Genomic DNA, 18,927 nt, shown 5'->3' on the forward strand with positions numbered 1-18,927 from the left:
CAAGCAAGAACGCAGGAAATCCTAACAACTGAAGGAAGTGAGAAGGCAGGGAGCCTGACACTGAGCTACAGTAGCAACTATCTTATCCTTGAAGTTTCGATCTGCATCTGATCTGCATCTGCTTGTTTAGGAACAAGCATGTGTGCGTAAGACAGACGTAGAAGGTAAACAAACTGAACAGCTTAATATCTAGAGATACACTAAAACAATAGGTACATTATGAAATATCGTAACAGCTAAGAGCTCTGAACTACAGAATTCAAATAATCCTTGTATTTAAATTTAACACACACACAGAGGCTTAGAAGGCTGAATGCAGAAAGGGCTGATAACATCTAATCTGACACCTTGCCTTCTATATACAGCATTTTGCTAGTTGACAGTCTTACAAATTTGTCAAACTAGAATTACCTAGAAATTATACTGATGTTCAGCACAAAAATATTTGCAATCATGCTAACTTTTCTATTTCTTTTTTTTTTTTTTATGTTTAATTAGGTACACTTCACAAAAGATGAGTACTTCTATTACTTGCAGAGAGAGAGAACAAGAACAAACGCCCCTTCTACTTAGGAGTTTGCTTGGTTACATACTAAGAAGGGAAACAAAAGGCCCAACATCTTCAGTAATGAAAAAGTCAATTGATAGGCGAAGCCATCACAATATCAAAGGCCTAATCCCTGCAATTCTGACTCAGGTGACAGTTCACAGGGGTCAGAGTGGCTGACACTGACCTCAAAAGCAGGTTTTAACTATTCAACAGACTGAAAGCTGCTGGGCTATCACACCATTAGACTGGAACAAACTGACAAATCAATTTCATCAAGGAGATGACTTTTTTTGGGGAGGGAAAAGAGGCAGATCCGCCAATCAACAAATCCCTGCATTTCTCACACAGGTGGTTGGACAAAAGCTGAGTGCACCATCAAAGACATTTCATGTCTACCGAATGCCTTTGTACACAACTAACTCCCACAATTTCCTTAGGGAGAGCTCTAAAGGTTTTAAACAAATATTTTTCACGTATTCAAACTAAGTTGTTGAAAAGTGATGAGACTTTTAAATTCCTCCATTTTTTGCTTTGAAATAAAGACTATATTTTAATTAAAACCAACCAGAGTAGGCAACAACATCAATAAATAATCATTAACCGATTTTGAGAAAAGCCAGTGAACAATAGAGCATATAAAAATACATTGTATTCTGTTTGAGAGAACTGTACAATGCTTACTGTTAAGAGTCATTTTAACCAAGTAGCTTTAAAATAAATAATGATTTGGTCCTTAATAGCAGAAGGGAAAAAAAAGTTCACTATAGGAAGCTTACAGTCATTTCATTCCTACTGACAACAGGTTTCTGGTTGATTCGTTCTCTTTAGTTAAAGCAAAATGCAAGTTGTGAAACTCAAACATTTTATTTTAAAACTGTACCTTTTAAAGGTATACTCAGGCTATGAAAGGCCCTAAAACTTCCTGACTTTCAGTTTGAATTTAGTGCAGTGCAGGTCTACTGCATGAAGAAAACCTGACAAAAGGCAGAAGTTACGTATTTGGTATTTTGACTCAGCTTGACGTTTTAAAACTTCACACGTTCCAGGAAACCTTTGGAAGCTCATTTAAGTTATAGACTCTACACAACAAACTATTTGAGGAGCTTTCCTTCATGTTTGTCTGAAGAATTAAGCATTGAACTAGTCACTGCGTTAAAATCAGGATTCCAGAACAGTTAAGGGTTGGTGCAAACATCTTCACTAAATGTCTGCAAAAATTTAAATGTAGCAAAAATTACTGCCAAACTAGTAAAATTAAAGCATGATGCTTTTTTTTTCTCTTTTTTGAAGAGCCTCACTTCAGATCTTACATCAAGTTGTTAAAGATACATAGCTTTATAAATGAGCTTTAAAATGTTTAGAAAGTTTTCAAATTTCATATTGGTTGAGATTAAAGATTAACAATTTTGGTACTTCTGCTCTAAGCACTGGAACAAAGTAACTGTGAGCAATGAATGTATTTTTTTCCAAGACTTGTCTTTATTAAAAAAAAAAAAAAAAGAAAAAAAAAATCACTTAGAGGAGTTCCGTGCACTTTAAAACGCTCGGTGAGAGATGCTGCAAGATTAAAAGCTCAGTCAGAAGAGACTGAATCTAATTGCAATTATAGAATTAAAAGATTTTCCTTCCTAATACTTCTTATCTCTGAAAAGCTCTATCTTTATAAAATTTCACAGACTGAAGAAGCACTCTTATCTGTTGCAGAAACTAAGCCCTTCCATAAAGAATATTGTGTCCCAAAGAATTTTAGCTACCACAACGAACCGATCAATTGAGATTTTTCCCTTTTTATGAAAACTACTACTTTAAATTACAGGATTAAAGAATCACTGAAAAATTAGATCTAAAATTATTTAAGCTTTCAAAAAATCAGAATACTGGGATAAGTTCAGAATTGGGCAGGGAACACGCAGGGCAGGAAGAGCTGCCAATAGTCTTACTGGCCTGCCCAACTACACAGACCTGGAGCTTCCATGTGGCCACCAGCTGTAGGGCTTGGAGCTTTTATATGGCCCTAAAAAGCAGAACTTATCGATTGTACGTCCCACTGTAGACATTGAGTAATCACTTGTCTCCAGTAATCTACCATCTAGAAAGGCAATAAAGACAAACTTTGCAAGATAACTTTATCTTCCCTAGAGAGCTGTTTCACTTTTTTGCTTATTCCACATAAATTGGTTTGTAATTATCTTTATAAGAAATACGAACCCAAATGCAGATACTGGAATTACACAGTCTGAAGAAAATAAAACCAACAACAAAATCAAGGATGAACATGGGTGATCCTAGATCTAGGAAAGAAACCATTTCTTTTGATCATTTGAAGACAGGGAAAGATTTTTGTGTAACAGTTACCAGGGTATGTAGGAACTATGCATTCCATTTATGAGGACTGGAAACAGCCTGAAATCTATTTCAAGCAAAGAATCTCTTCACAGAAATATACTGTCAAGGCTTTCCATTCATCCCATCTTTCTGAGGATATTCAAAGGGATTCAAAGCTCCTGTGTTGAACTTGAACTACTTTTAGTGCTAAACCCTTATCTTAAGATTTACATTGTAAAAGTTGATTTCTGAAACAAGCAAACAAAACTAACACACCCATTCGCCCTCAATAAACCCCAAACAAAAGCCCTGCAGGAGGCTCTGAGCCCAGAAAAAACTAAGACAGGAGCTAGTCCGAGTTGTCAAAGCCACTTCCAGGGAACAGGTTGTGTGAGACTGACACCACCACAGGTACACATGGCTTGGAGAGAGATAATGATAGAGAAGACAGTAAATCAAACATTTTCAAGCATCTAATGTAATAGTTTTCCTTTATATTTCCAAGCAAAACCCTGGAAGATATCATCTTTACATTTCCTAAAGTCACACACGGAATTATAAACAGCTGAGGCAGAAGCTGCTCCATCTATTAACATCAATGCCATGATACAGATTATACACACACTGGGGAGGCCGAAATCTGCATTTCTCAAACCACCACAGCCAGAGTATCAGTTTAGTTCTATCCATGCCTTTGTAACGAAAACATCATTTGTTTCTTCACTTTGCGGGTGCTGAGGCACTTGAGCAGGTTGTCCAGAGAAGTTGTGGATGCCCCATTCCTGGAAGTGTTCAAGGCCAGGTTGGATGGGGCTTTGAGCAACCTGATCTAGTGGAAGGTGTCCCTGCCCATGGCAGGGGGGTTGGAACTAGATGATCTTTAAGGTCCCTTCCAACCCTAACCTTTCTATGATTCTAAAATCTTACATTCTAGTGTGTGTTTTTTATTGCCTACTTCTGATGTGATGAATTCAGACTACAGATTTGGAAGTTTGGGAAATTTTTAATTATTACTTTTAATACTTTGCCATTACTCTTTAGTTTTCCAACTAAGGTCAGAGAAGCATTTGTTGATAAGCTTCTTCCAATCCACCTTTCAAGCATTATGTTTCTAGGAAAGAATCATGTTGTATTGGTAATAGTTAGTAAAGTAACATTAAAGGCAAATATATTTAGAGCAGTGTTAAAACACAAAGATGTAGGGGAAAAAACAAGAACACGTAATCCAGAATTTTAGAAAGGCCCTTGTGAATAGACTGTTGAGTGAAACCTTTTTTTCCTCCCTTCATTCGTTATTATGGTAATGTTTGTCTACCTCTAGTCCGGGTTGATCTACTTGTTTCTTTTTGCACTACTTTATCCTCTGTCACAGTTCTAAACCAATCCACCTTTAAGGCTTCTCTCTGTATTCTATCCACAAGGTCCCTGCTAAAAATTTAGATTATTTTCCCAGTCTTGATAAGGTGAAAAAAAGGAAACTACAAATAAGCATACATGATAGATATTATTTAAGTCTGATCATCATGAAACGAAAGAGCCTTACCTTTATCAAGGAAGAAAAATAAAAGAGGTAAACAAGGAAAGATATACGGAAAAAGATTGGCTGTGGATGCTGCATTTCAAAAAGCAAATGCATATCAAACTACTGCTATTCTTGAAAATGCTTTATGATCAGGGTCTCTCCTGCATCCAATGCACTCAGCTACAGAATAAACCCTTTTTGAAGCGGAAGTGGTTGTTCATTTATTTTTATATTTCTTACTTTTCTAAAGCCATCCAGGTAAGAACCACTTTCACTGGTAACCTCCCTGACTTTATACACAGCTGTTTTGAGATATATAGGAGTGCCACATTCAAGTCAATGGTGTATTAACTTTGAAACATGGTAATTGCCCAAATGTCAACATAGATGGGATTTTCAAAGGTGCTTAGGCAATTAAGCAATCTTATGATTCCAAAATGCCGCACTGAAAACCCAAGGCACTGTCAACTGCTTTGCTGCTGACCACCCTAACAGAAACATCCTACCAATGTATCTATTCAGCAATTTCAAATTTCTTCTCACTAAGCCAAACCTACCCTAAACTCTATTTTACCTTTCTTTATCATAGATATTCATACAGTTAACATTATTTATGTATTTATTCTGGCAATACTGTTGTGAGGTGGGGAAGTGCTGTTATTTCCATTTTACATGTCACATCAATCCAGGCAGAACAGGACACAGGAGCTGTATGTTAGCTCTCAATATGGTCACAATACAATCATAGCTTGTGAATTAAAAATACCTGTGACTTGCCCAGAACTTAAAAGCATGAGTTCAACATAAGTTCTTTTAAATAGTAAAATAAGCACTGATTGTGTTATTCACGTTGAGAAAGGATGCTCCACTTTTTAACCTAAATGAAGCAATTATAAAGTTTATGGCCCACCACACCACAACATGCAGACTCCAGGAAGCTTGCTTCAAAACTGCCACGTGTTGAACATTACACGAAGCCTCCCAAATACCCGTTCAGAAAACCACTTACACAAGAGAAAGATTCCCCAGAAACAAGTTAAGTGAGGGGTACGTATTGAATACTACTTTCGTTACGCCAAAGGAGCACCATGTTTTTGTACCTAATAAAGGCAAGATGTCCACAAGTACAACATAGTATAACTGTTAGAGGGATACTACATTACACGGCATATATACAAGAGTAAGAAAGTCCTATCCAAATAAACAAATTAAGCAACCTCAGTCAAAAAAGTAACTTTTTGCCATACTAAAAACGTCTGTCTTTCAAGACATGCTTATCCTAGAGAATAAAAGCTCCTTTTTGCTTTATCTTCAACTATTTTTGCCCCAAACAGTTAAAGCATGTGCATCTTATCTAAAAACTAGTATCAAAGCAATTCTGTACAAATCTCTAATTTGTTAATACAGCAGGCAAAATTGAAAAGCATTTAATAAGTGACTCTCCTTACCTTCAGCACGGCAATGAATGGTACAAAATTAGCTCTCTGAAGACCATTTTTATAGAGATCTGAAAGAAAGGAAATCAGTACCATTTTGCTACTTAGTCTTAATAACAACGTCAGCTTGTCTTTTAGTCTGGCAAATAAAACTCGGTGTTGCTAAAGAGAGGAGGAACAAAAGGTGGAAAAGGAGAGCTGAAATTGATTTCTCTCCTTTTGCTATATGAAAATTCAATACATTCTTAAGGAAGAAAGGAACATGCTGAGAAAGTCTGAAAAAGGCAGGGAGTGAAAGATGACTTAAATCTCTAATGACATATAATTGATTTTAGCAGAAGAAATAAGAACAGCATCTGTTTTCAAGTCAGGATATAAAAAAGGATTTGTAATACACACATTGGTATGATTATAAGGCCAAAACTATGCAACTGCTAAGCCCCAAGTACTTGGCAGAGGGCAAAAACCCAATGTAAACTAAAAATAAGCTATTTGAGTTTACAAAGCTAGTATCATTCTTATTCAGTGTACTGTGATACACTTTATCTTCTAGCTATTTTATCAGTTACACTCCCCTTTCCAAAGTAAAAAAAAAAAAGGTCAGCCCTAAGGCAAAAGAAAAAAAAAGAAAATTAAATGAAAATACAAACTTATGCAAAGTTGCTAAAAATACAACTGAATTTAAAAAAAAAGTGAATGTTATGAAACAAAATGCAAATTTGCACTCAAAGAAAAGACGAATTATAAAATTAAACTACAAAGCAGCATTTTATATCTTTCTTTATCTCTGTATTTTATACAGCATAGAGTTCTTTTCTCTGAAAACTATCCAACTGCCCAACATGTTCATAACAGAATGATTTGTTCATTGAAATGCTATCAACTTAAACTGTACGGTGGGCTGCTTTTTTTCATTAATATTAGGATGCTTTATAAAAAGGCAGTACAGCACCTATGACTGACAACAAGAATAAAATACAGACACTTGGAGAAGATGTCACCAAAACTCCCCGTGAAGACCATGCCAGGTTATTAAAACCACCTATATTCCCTGTAATGCCTGAAGGTCATAACTAGGCTGCAACTTTTATGCTCTGCCAACATCTCATGGTGGACAGAGGATACACTGCATGAGAAATCAATAGGACACCTACAAAATGGTTTTAAAAAAAACTAGATACGTACACAGAAATATTTTGGAAAATTATCAGTGAAGGTGATTCCACACTCTAATTACTAACAAAGTGTATGAAGCCATGTGTCATTCTCATTCATAACTCTCCAAATCACAGCAGCTATACGCTTGCTAAAACAGCAACCAATTGCATATTTACTCGCAAAAATCAGTGAACATTTAACAGTACTATAAGACAGCTACTTCTGTTAGCTCTTCTAGTTAATAAGGCTGTGAGTTGTCTATTATGTCTCTGTTCTCTGAGGATGAGAAAAATAAACAGTAATTTTGGTGGAGAAATGAAGCCAGAATTCCTCAAAACTGCACCTGAGTATTTCCCTTCACATTCCCCTGGGGCAGAAGTTTAACACGGTTAAGTGTACCACTAACTGGCAGCAGCTGAGTACATCTGTTCTGTAATGAAAAACCCACTTTCCCCTTCTGTAACCACAAGAAATGAATCTCTCAATTCAGTCTAAAACCTTGATGTGGCATACTACACTAACCCAACTCTCCTTCCCATGGGAAGATTCCAGACACACACCGTAAGCACAAAGTAGGGAGAAGGCAAAAGAGACAGGCTTTGACCAATGTCTAGACCGCGACATAGCTCGAGACGCCGTTCTTGACGTTCTCTGTTGGGTAGCTAGTACAAGTGGTTGTCTTTCAGGTTGACACAGTGACTTATGATGTACTAAAAAAAAAAAACCCACACGACAATAATGGTCACAAATCGACATCTCATTTTAAGATGTGGGATACAATCCCCAAGCTACAATAAAAATCTCTCCTAAAGAGTAGTGCCTCAAAGAAACCAAGGATGGTTGCCATCTGAGTGAGGCACTAGCGTGCAGTTTATCTGTAGCTAACCCAAATACAGTAGATATGATTTCATCTTGTTTGTTCAAACAAGGAAAATAAACTAACAGGAAATTATTTCCCCCTCTAGTAAAAACATTTGAGTGGTTTCTTCTCTCTCTCTCGTCTTAAAAAAAGAAGTGCATTTTATATCTTTAGTGATTCTCTTTTACTTGATTAATTTGGGTAGAAAAATTAACCAGTAGTTACAGTTAATCTAATTCTTCAGTATTTTTTGCAAACATTTGAAATTAATCAATATGAACTGTCATAAAAGTTGCATAGGAAGCACACATTATGCTAACTGCTAATATAACACTGTAACAAACATTCTTCTTCTCTACAAAAAAATTACAATTACTGCTTAGTTAAAACCTATACAGATCTGGGGACTCTGTAGAAGGATCTACCTAGCTAGTCACTCTCTATGTAAAAATAGTTACAAATGGAAACAACTCTCCATCTAAATAACTCCCAACCAGTGCCCTCAAACCAGGCTGTGAGAATAGCATCTTGAGAAGGGGTTCTCCTTTGAGCTGGTGGATTAAGTCTGCAAGTTTCTGAGTTAGAAACCAGGAAGGAATGTACTTTCATTTCCCCTGTCTTCTGCAGAATACAACCTTTTCCTATCCTGGAATATATACATATAAACCAGTCTTCCTCTACTCCCCTGTCGCCAAACACCCTCTTATTGGTTTGGATAAAGTAGAGGTCAGATTTGGCTGGAGGTGGGTGGAGAAACACCTTGAGTTTGAGAGGACTAAGACTAAGTAAAAAAACTTTCTTCCTTAAGAACACAAAAAAAACAGGACAAATTGAAGTATCTCAGATTCTTAAAGACTAGAGAGTTTATTAGTATTAAATACTATATGATTTTAATCCGATTGTTTTGTAAGATACTGAGATTCATTGCAGTTGGATAATACTAATAGCATGTTTGTTTTTACCTTCTGGCGGCCTGTTAGATGTTGCCACAACGACAACCCCGTTTTGGAACAGATTTTCAAAAAGCTGCTTCAGAATCATGGCATCAGCAATGTCAGTGACCTGTAGAAGACAACACATTTGTTTTATCTTGCTTTCAGCTTCTGCCACAATAGATCTGCAAGTGGCTTTATAGCTAGGAAAAATGCTTGTTAGTGAAAGCCATGGAGAAAGATTCTAATTATTGCTTGGTGAGAAAAAAAAATACAAGGGATAATTAATAAGCAGTCAATGTACCACGGTCTTTCAAAACTTGCCTGTTCTTTATTGCCGAACTCCACCATTTCTTTACCAATTGCTAAATGATTCCACGTTAACTTCTATTATAAAAGTACAGGTGGGAGACACAGAAAACAGACCTAGACATTTAAAAGGTCTGATTAATTAGAAACAACATGAAAAAAAACCCAGAAGACAGAAAGAAAATATACACCAGCTGTTTTACATTTCTATTACCTTTGAGGCAAAGGTTTGCAGAGGTGAATTTAAATGGTCATGGGACTTCAGAAATAAAGACAAGTAGCCAACTATACATAATCAGCTGCTGTTGAAAATAGAATGATATGACATAGATACTATTGTGTGATTGTTGCAAAAAACAATTCAACAGATGGCCCATCACAAAAATAAGCAATTTCATTGTTCTTTTTAAGTGCCTTCTATTACTGTCCATGAATAATCAAAAGGCACGGCAGTCACTTCCAGCACAGTCAGCCTCTTCTAACCTTCAGGCACAAAACACTAACAAAAAAATAAAAATGGGTGGGACAAGTGAAGGGCGGGTGTGTGGGGGGGGGTGTGGGTGTGTGTAGAGACTAAAAAATAAGCCATAAAGTAAAATTTCTTTAAATATCTAAGTTTAGCTTAATTAACTTGCTTTACAGTACCAAGAGATAAGAGGAATGCAAAATAGTAACCACTGTGTACAAATGAAAAAAAGTAATAATAAATATTAATAATTATAAATATAAAAATAAATAAGTAATGTTATCTGATGCAGAATTCTGACGTTTTCAACTCTGTTGCACAAAAAATAACTCTTAAAAGTTCTATCAGAAAGCAAGAGCCATTTTGAGAACTGGGATGCAAATATGACCACTTTTTATCTAGTGCAGCTTGGGAAAGAGAAAATTTCTACAAGGTAAAGCAGGTAGAAGACAGTAACTAAAGCATTGTCATTTCTCGTTTTTTACTGTATCCAGCATTCATTGCAACAGGGAACAAAAGCAAAGGTTACCAATAAGGAGAGCCTGCTAATGGAGAGAATGGAGAAATTTCATTAGCATTTAAGAGAAAAGATTTTTATGAGCTAGTGCAGCTTTCCATTATGACTTACATAAAACAAAACAACAAAAAAAAACACAAACCACTAGACTAATAGTTAATTTACATGTGTAAGTGCCTGAGACTCAGTCATCCACTGATTGGTACAGTTCCACGTAATGAATGACAAACATAAGCATGTATTATCAGTAATTAGTATTAGCACAAAAATAAGAGCCTAATTTTTATTAATAGCATACGGGTTAGTAAAAACTCCCTAAATTGTAGTTTGCTTTAAGTCCAAGCGGTACCAATGGTATATACAGAGACAAACACTGTTCCAGCTTACCAAGAAGTAGGGATTCTGTTTTCATGGGCAATACTAACATAGGTTACAGTCACATGCCAAAATTAGAGCTTCTAATTACCTGTGTATAGTTATTCAATTGCTAAACAATAACTAGCCTCTTTTTATTGGCCAACCTCTGTGTTCTGAAACATCAAAATTACAATTACAAATGGCTTAATTCTAGGGGGTTTTCTTCAACACGAGGACACATTTTTAGAAGACTTTTGTGATTAAAAAAAAAAAGATTTTAATATTTACACTAAACCGTATGACAAAGATCAGTAAGAAGTAGCAATGCTTTTATAAACTGAGAGCCTGTGGCTCAGGTAAACGCTGACAAAAAACCTGCTTCAGAATGGACAAACTCAGAAGTTTAGTGCTGTCACTAAGGTACTGGCTACCACACAGTATTTGCCAAAAGAAATATTTAAGACATACATAGCAATTATTTTTTTTTTTAATAAGACAATATTTGGAACGCACAAAACTACTTTTAAAGTACAGAAATATTTTTCCACACAAGTCAACTCTCCACTTGTTTGACAGTTGTCTAGACTTTGCAAGAAGATTTACTTCAGAGTACTTCTGTTCTGCTTTAGTTCACTGTCAGAGGAATGTGCAACCTCAGCAATGCTTTTGTCTTGAAGTTCTGCATTTGGTTTCCTCCAAATTATGAGCATTAACAATACTTTTTGCTGTCCCTGTTACAGTATCACTTGTCTATTTGTCCAATCTTAAGATAAATAAATAAATTCAGCTTATACTCCTTTTTTCCAAAGGTATTTGAAAGTAACCTGAAGTGTTTAAAGCAAATATCAATAGTTTTCTGATGTTTTCTCTGCACACAAGTATTTTGCCAAAGTAGTACAGACCCACCTTGACTTTCCATCTGTCGAAACAGACAGTAGCTTTGTCCGCATGTCATTGCAGTATATGTTCCAAGTCTCCAGCTCTTTTCAGTTTCATTTTAATCTAGCAATTCTTTAAATATGAGTGAATCAGACTGCAGTGAAATCTAGCTATTATCTCCACTGGGGAAATAAGCTACGAACATCCTGAATTAGATATGGCTCCTTATTATCAATGTTAGTATGTCACCGTGTGAGCTGCCCTTCCAGCTACTGCACTACTTTACGACTATCTAAGCAGAGGGTTTCTTATCCCAAATTCCGTGCCTTCTGCAAAACTTCAGAAAGCTGGGATTCCTTTTCAGTAGGCAAAGCCTGCGTAGCGTTCCATGCTACAGAAAATCAGTCAAGAAATCCAGCTGTTCAGAAATCTGTGAATTTAGAACATCAGTACACTCAGAACAAGTGAATTTCGAACACTGGTACACCCAGAACAAGAACAGAAGATTTTTAAAGTCCACATAAGAATGCGAAGTCTTAGAAATACATTTTAAAGTATAGTTCTTGTATTACTTTCCCAACTGTGATCCACCGATAAAACCAGGTGATTTTCCCAACTGAGGTGACTGATGCACCTCAAGCAAGTCAGCAGGGGGAGCAGGCAATCAATTCGGAAACGAAAAATACCAGAGTTCCTCCCTTTAAAATGTGGAAGTATGACAGTCTGGAAACACAGCAACGCCAGGATATGCGAGTGGTGGGCATTTATACAGAAAAGCTGGTATTTACATTAATACATGGTACAGCAAAGATGCCTCTTGACCATCTGAGCGTTTGATGTCATGACAGTTAACACTCCTCCCTGCCCTCTCCAAACCTTCCCATTCCTTCACAGTGTAAATACAACTGCCTCTGTATTCAGATTTTGTACTGCAAGTTTTGGAAGCCCAGCATTCACATTCACTAGATAAAGCACAATTTAAATGAACAGCAGCAATTACAATGACCCCACACATTCTGAAACCATAGACCAAAGGACTACCCTTTGCTGAAAAATGCAAGAGAAACTTAAACCAAGAACATCTACTACTTTACAGCTAACAAAAATCCCCTTCACGAGAGCTGATCATAAACTGTTTTTTTCTTGGGTGCGCAGGCTGGTAAAATAATAGCTGAGAGATATAAATTGCTCTATCCATTTCAATAATGTATTAATTTAAGAGCATAACAGACAACTTACAGTTAATAGATAATTCTTTTACTATTGGTGATTTGAGAGCTAACACAGATCTGTCATCTTGCTCTGCATTTTATCTCTGAATTAAAAAACCCTCAGCTGATGAGAGCCGCCAAACACCTCTGGCCTCTCTCCTAAAAACTTCTATAAAGCAATTCTACACTTAAATTTGTAACATGCCCTTAAAAGAAAACTCGCAAGATGTATAAAACAAATGAAACAACCAAGTTAGCTTGGGCAAAGATAATTTCATGAGTTTATTTTTAATTTTCACATTTAATTCAACAAAAGTTTCTTAAAATGTTCATTACATTGATATAATCCTGCACTGCCATGCCAAAGGCTCCATCCAGTAACTCTAGGAAAGAATTTTGGTTGAACTGGACATTTTATTTCCATGTCCGTAATCACCTAGATGATTTTGTTGCATTGTATGAACTACGGTAAAGACCAGGCATGCCAAGCAAGTATCAGGTGGCTGCTTTCCTGGACACCGCATAGGCTCAGTACAGGATGATGGTCCCTGCCCTGAAGGACTCATATGAGCCTCTCACCAAACTCTAATACCCGCTTTGTATGACCAGTAACTAAAGAGGTAAATGAAAGCACTATAAGGGGACTCACACCAGCAACTTGCATCTTATATCCTTTAAAAAAAAAACACAGCACTATCTTCAAAACTGTGAAATAACTTGTACTCTTCAGGTCACTACTGACCAGTGATTCAAATATTGTATTAGTAGTAACAAGGGTCATAATTTAAGATCAAAAGTAATTTTATGAAGTTTCCTTTGAAGCGAAGGAGTAATCTCTGGCTTCTTACCTGAAATTCATCAAAACATAAGAGGGCAGCCTCTTCGCTTATTTCCTCTGCTACTGGTGCAATTGGGTCATATGATTTGGCCATGAATCCTGCCTTTCTTTTTGGTAAGCTCTGCTTAAGGCGATGTATTCCTCAGTTGATAAAACAGAAAAGAACAAATATTTATTTATTTTTCTAAGATAGGGAGAATAAAGTTATTTACCTACCAAATAAAAAGTAACCCAGTCCAGTAAAAATAAGAAAGCTTCAAATTTAGTCCTATTTCAAGAGGGCAAAACAGTTTTCAAACACATCCAGGCAACTATTAAAAGCTCACAGATTCTGCGACTTGTATTTTCTTGTTTAGAAACATGTAAAACAAAAACCAAAGAACCCTTGAATGCTATGCACCTATACTTTATCTTTTCAAAACTGATATAAATTCAAGTTTCATCTTGCTAAAATTCATGGCCTTAGTTTCAGTTTCACTTTGTAATTTGGCATCTTCTCTCTGTATGAAAAGAGTATGAAAAACCCTTACTGTGTTTACAAATCAATGGCACAGCTCTGTGCATTGCATGCTCTGAGGATATACTTAGAATGCATTTAGTTAAAAGAATTCAGTCACAGCAACACAGTTATATTTTAAAATTTAAAGATGACAATACTAGCACAAAATCAGATTATTACATCCATACTGTACTGTCTTCAGACAAACATTCAGAAAACAAAGATGCTGTAGTAAGAATCTACCTTTGTTAAGGTTAAGCACAAATGACAAAAAATGGAAACAAAAAATCTCAAGTGACTTGACGATGATAGAAAAAGAGGGCACTAAAAGTGGCAGTTGTTTACACCGATTAAAGCTGTCACAATACTTATAAATTACAGCATTATTTAACAATTTCATAGTATTTTAGGGTCATAGAATTTAGAAACAGAAGCAGATTTTAAAATATCTAAAACAGTATCTCCATCAAAATGAAGTGCCTTATTAACCCTGTCAGAAAATTTTCTGAAACTTAGGATGAACTTACTTCTATTATTTTTACCTCTAAATTACTGATAGTATTACTAAGTTTGCCAAACAGAACAGCTCTCATTCTCCTTGGCGTTTATACCTAATTTGCTTATTGTTTATTCAAAATGCAGATTGAATTTAACCTTTACTGTTTCAGTTTCAGCAATTGCCTTCTTCAGATTGTGTGTAAGCCAACTGGTAACTGGAAAACATTTAGTTAAGGATTTAATCTGAAATATACATCCAAGCTTTCTAGACAATCAGGTATACAGAATCTTTGAGAAAAGATATTTGAGAAATAATATGCAATGAATATCTATTCTGGCATGACAGACAATGCTAAAATCCTTTTACTTCTCTCCTATTTTTCACTTTTTTTGCTTAAATACTTAAATAAAGTTACACTGATTAATATGAATATGAGAGAGGGTTTTTTTATAGATATCATATTTCACAAAATTCTTGTAAACACCCGTGTCTGCACTTACTCTGGTGTACGTCTAGCATGAAGCCATGAAAATGGACTCTCTTTTTCCTTTCTACTTCTAAGTGAGAATAGAACATGTCCATCACCATTGTCTTTCCTGTACCTTGAAATAAAAAACAAAAAAACCCCACCCAACAGGTAATTAATTTAAGAACAGTATGTAATGATTACAATAATGATTGTTCATTAGCTTTGAACTAATGAAACTATACTCTTCCACAGAGTAAGTACAACACCGGACTGTTTGTGAAGAACAGTTATATTTTCTGTTCAAAAACTTGGAACCACTGCATTTTCACTTTTCTGTTTTAAAATTTTTATCCATCAGAGATGGCCCAACGGTTGCACAAATAGCTCCCTATGCATCCAGAAAATATCCTCAGTATTTCCTTTGGAGAAGTGAGTATTTTTTCATGCTGCATTGTTGCACTTAGAATACACATAAATTCTCCCCAACCCCCCCCCCCCCAATTACTTCCCAAATTTTTAAATTGCATTCTTAAATATTAGTGAGTGGGGAATGTTGAAAAAAAAAAACTAATCCAACAGCTTCCAGAATTCAGAATGTAATTGTATTAAATAACATCACAAGGAGGAAGAAAACTAACCCTGGAAAATTAGTTAAAGCAATAATGCTACATAAAGCTTTTAGACACTTCAGAATTTGAATAAACACACATTTAGAGAACATTCCATTGGAATTGATGCAACTGAAACTTACCAACATCTCCATAGACATAAAGACCTTTTGGGGGTTTGTTTTTCGCAAACAACTGCAAATCAAGAGAAAAAGAACAAATGAGAATATGGGGTGAAATAAAAACAAGAACATTGCTGTGGTGAAGTAACAAAGTAGCTACACTTAACCACTAAAGCAGCACTAGCTACCGAAGCGTAACCTTGAATAAATCATTAGCTCGGAATTGGTAAGCAATCTTAACGTCCTATTTGTGCGAATTCTATAAAAGAGTCCTAACATACGTGCAAGCGTTTGTTGGGGTTTTTTAGATCATTGTGAAAATATCCCTATCTCCAGTCCTAGTGCACATGCCTTTTTACCAGAACACATATAAAATTCTTAGTTTCCCAATCCATCATCATCAAAACAAATCCTTCTCCTCATTAAGTCATTTGAACTAAGAGTCCTAGGAAAAAGGATATAAAATTAAGCAGTATTGTAGTATTCATAGATACATGCACTATATACCTATTAAAGCAGCTCTGCTTAAGATATAAACCATTAAGATTTAGAAAACGAGCATTGCAGAAACAGTGAGTGTTGTAGGTCTCCTTTCTCTCCACTTTCTATCTTGAATGCAGAATCATCTCTGGTTTAAATAATTAAAATTAATGGAGTCACAATAAAAATATGTACCTGTATACATGTGCACACTTGTGTGTATATATCTCTATAAAAGGTTATTTTCAAAGTATGCCTTTTATTAATCATTTTCTCAAGAGATTTATGTTTATCTTGAATGAATACTGCTTAAGAATTTTTAATGTCTTAATATTATTCAGGACATATTTTATGACAGCCGATGGTTTATTCTGTTTTACTCAAATATATATTTTTATGGAAAACCTCGCAATAACATCAAGACTTTCAATTTGAAACAGTCCTCCTTCCCCAGTATTGTGCACAGCCACTTCCAAGTATAACTCTAAAAACAAATAATTTCTAAAAAAACAGAAATCTTAACAAAATTCTCATCAAATCTATGAAACTGAATTGACATCCACAAAAACACTGCAGAGAAGTATTTGGTTATTTTAAAGTGCTCCACTTTCAGAGTTCTATGAGCTGAGCCAAAACAGAGGAAAATTAAAATTGCAACCCTGTGGTCTCATTTGGAGCTGGGTAATTGCTAAACAACTTGAATCTAAAGCCCTTTTCAAAATACAGTGCCATGTTAAAGAAATGGGGGAGTCAGTAGCAAAACACTAATTAAATATGAAAGAAAATACATGACCAAAAGGTAGAAAGACGATGTCTCAGGTCTACAGTACCAGTTTATTCAGAAAATATGCAAGCATAGCTCTTACATAAGACCCACTTACAGATTTCATTTAGTTATATTAATAGGATAATAAAAAATTCGTATCATCAATCTGTGGCTGAACAGGGTTTCAGATGTTCTGAAACCGTTCCATTAATAGACAAGGCTGCAACTATTTGCTAGTGCTTTGAAAGCATTGCAAGACAATTTCATGGATGAACATTCTTCAGTTTTTAAGAGCTTGCACTCGTTAAAACTACTGATGTCTAAAGTTACACAGCGAAGAAAGGAGAAATGGAAAAAAATCCAGGAGACTTTCATAAGAATTTTTTTATTTTTAATTTGAGATTTACAACAGTCATTTTAACAAGATACAAGACTGTCACATTAAATTTTTTACATACAAAGGCTGTATTAATGTAACTTGCAGTTTCATAAGGAATGACACAAAGCTAAAAAAACAAACCACTGTTCAGATCAGCGCTTTACCTGTCTTTGTAAAGGTTATTTAACCAGAACAAGTACTAAAGCCTACATTTTTATACCATTTTATTAATTACATTTAATCATCTTGAAGTTTATCTTTTTACGCATATTTTATTCTCACTCCAGTACTTACCATTTCTAGAAAACATGTTACAGAAAATATGGGGTTTTGGCTAAAGGAAACAATACAATGGTTTGGGCTCCATAGAGGTCTAAATCAACTTCTGATTGATTTAAAAAATTGGAATTAGGTTTCTCGTGAAGACAGTAATTTTTGAGTGATATCTAATTGCTAGGAAAAAAAAATGGATAGATACTGTGTCAGATCGAAACACATTTCCTAAAGCTGATCATCTCTAAAAGCAAATCAAATGCCAGAAAAACTCTAATCGTCTTTGAGCAATTAAAGAAGTCTGGAGGAAATTTTTTACGTATACTTCTGCCAGAAGTGACACTACTGACATTTTTAGGATACTCATTTCCTCAATCCTGTCAGGTATTGTATAATACTAAAAATTTATTTTTACATTCTTGGGTTGCTTTTTTTTAAACACGTACTTTATTTTAAAAAAGTAAACTCAATCAGTGGACTTTTAATACTGAAACTCAGACATCCTACTGGTCTGAAGCTATTCTGCATGATCATAAAATTGATTTTTTTTTATTATTATTATTCTCGTGCATCTTCTGAAGCCTGGAAGTTGCGTAAGAAAAAGAGTAACTTCCACCAGGATTGCTCATAAAGTCCAACCAATGCTGCTGGTTCAACTTAAGAGTACGGCAATCAGTCAAAAAGTCAGTGGTACGTGGAGACAAAGAAAGCAGAAGACTGATCTTGGTTCTAGTGAAACACACACTCTGAAAGAAGGAAGGGGGAGACCTAATGCAGAAGATCCTCTAGTTACTCTAAAATAAGGGTAGTCTTGTTTACATCAGGGAAAGAAGGGAGAAAAGTGGGAGATGTAGGAAGACAAACTAAATGAATGAGCTTCTCCTTGCTCCTCACTTCTGTATTATCCTGAGGTGTATTTGGGGTCTCAGTATAATAATGTTCAATTGGTTGACAATAAATTTGTTTTCGCAACAATGACAGGATTTAAGGACATTAAAGCTAATTATTTAAAAATGTACAAAACCAAAGATATTAAGGGATGCACAAAATTTGTGTTTGAAGGGGAGAATTTTGAAATCCTTAGATGTATGTTTTGAATGCTCACCACATGCTTTCAAATGACAACACCATCACAAATGTGTCAAATCCCTTGAGTCCTCCAAGTTTCTTAATTCCCAAAACATTCTTTGCAATAATCTAAGAAAGCATAACTCAAGTGCTTCACCAAGTTTCATTATCATCAGGACACGCTACAGCAGACTTACACTTCTCTTTGAAAATCATTCATATGCTAAAATATTTACAATTCCACAAGACAACACACACGGTGTCCCCAGATTTACAGAATTCTCTACTATCAAAACGTTTTACATATTTCTGTTTCAAAACTACATGTCTTGCTTTGATTCTAACGCATCAGATTTTTCTGTTTTGTTTAAACTTCACTTTAATCAATCAGTATCATACTTCATG

At 35.4% G+C, this 18,927-nt stretch overlaps 1 protein-coding gene across 2 annotated transcripts in view; it reads right to left on the minus strand.

Moving 5' to 3' along the window:
• Positions 1–18,927, minus strand: part of AFG1L (AFG1 like ATPase) — a 69,602-nt gene that overhangs the window by 33,880 nt on the left and 16,795 nt on the right. For both annotated transcript variants that reach the window (XM_086608129.1, XM_086608128.1), the window contains 5 exons: positions 15,578–15,629; positions 14,858–14,959; positions 13,370–13,500; positions 8,813–8,912; positions 5,846–5,904 (listed from right to left, as the gene is read on the minus strand). In XM_086608129.1, the coding sequence (XP_086464255.1) occupies positions 5,846–5,904; positions 8,813–8,912; positions 13,370–13,500; positions 14,858–14,959; positions 15,578–15,629 (444 nt within the window). The remainder of the gene's footprint in view (positions 1–5,845; positions 5,905–8,812; positions 8,913–13,369; positions 13,501–14,857; positions 14,960–15,577; positions 15,630–18,927) is intronic.

This window comes from Tauraco erythrolophus, chromosome 2, assembly GCF_009769465.1.
Source record: "Tauraco erythrolophus isolate bTauEry1 chromosome 2, bTauEry1.pri, whole genome shotgun sequence".
Lineage (NCBI taxonomy): Eukaryota > Metazoa > Chordata > Aves > Musophagiformes > Musophagidae > Tauraco > Tauraco erythrolophus.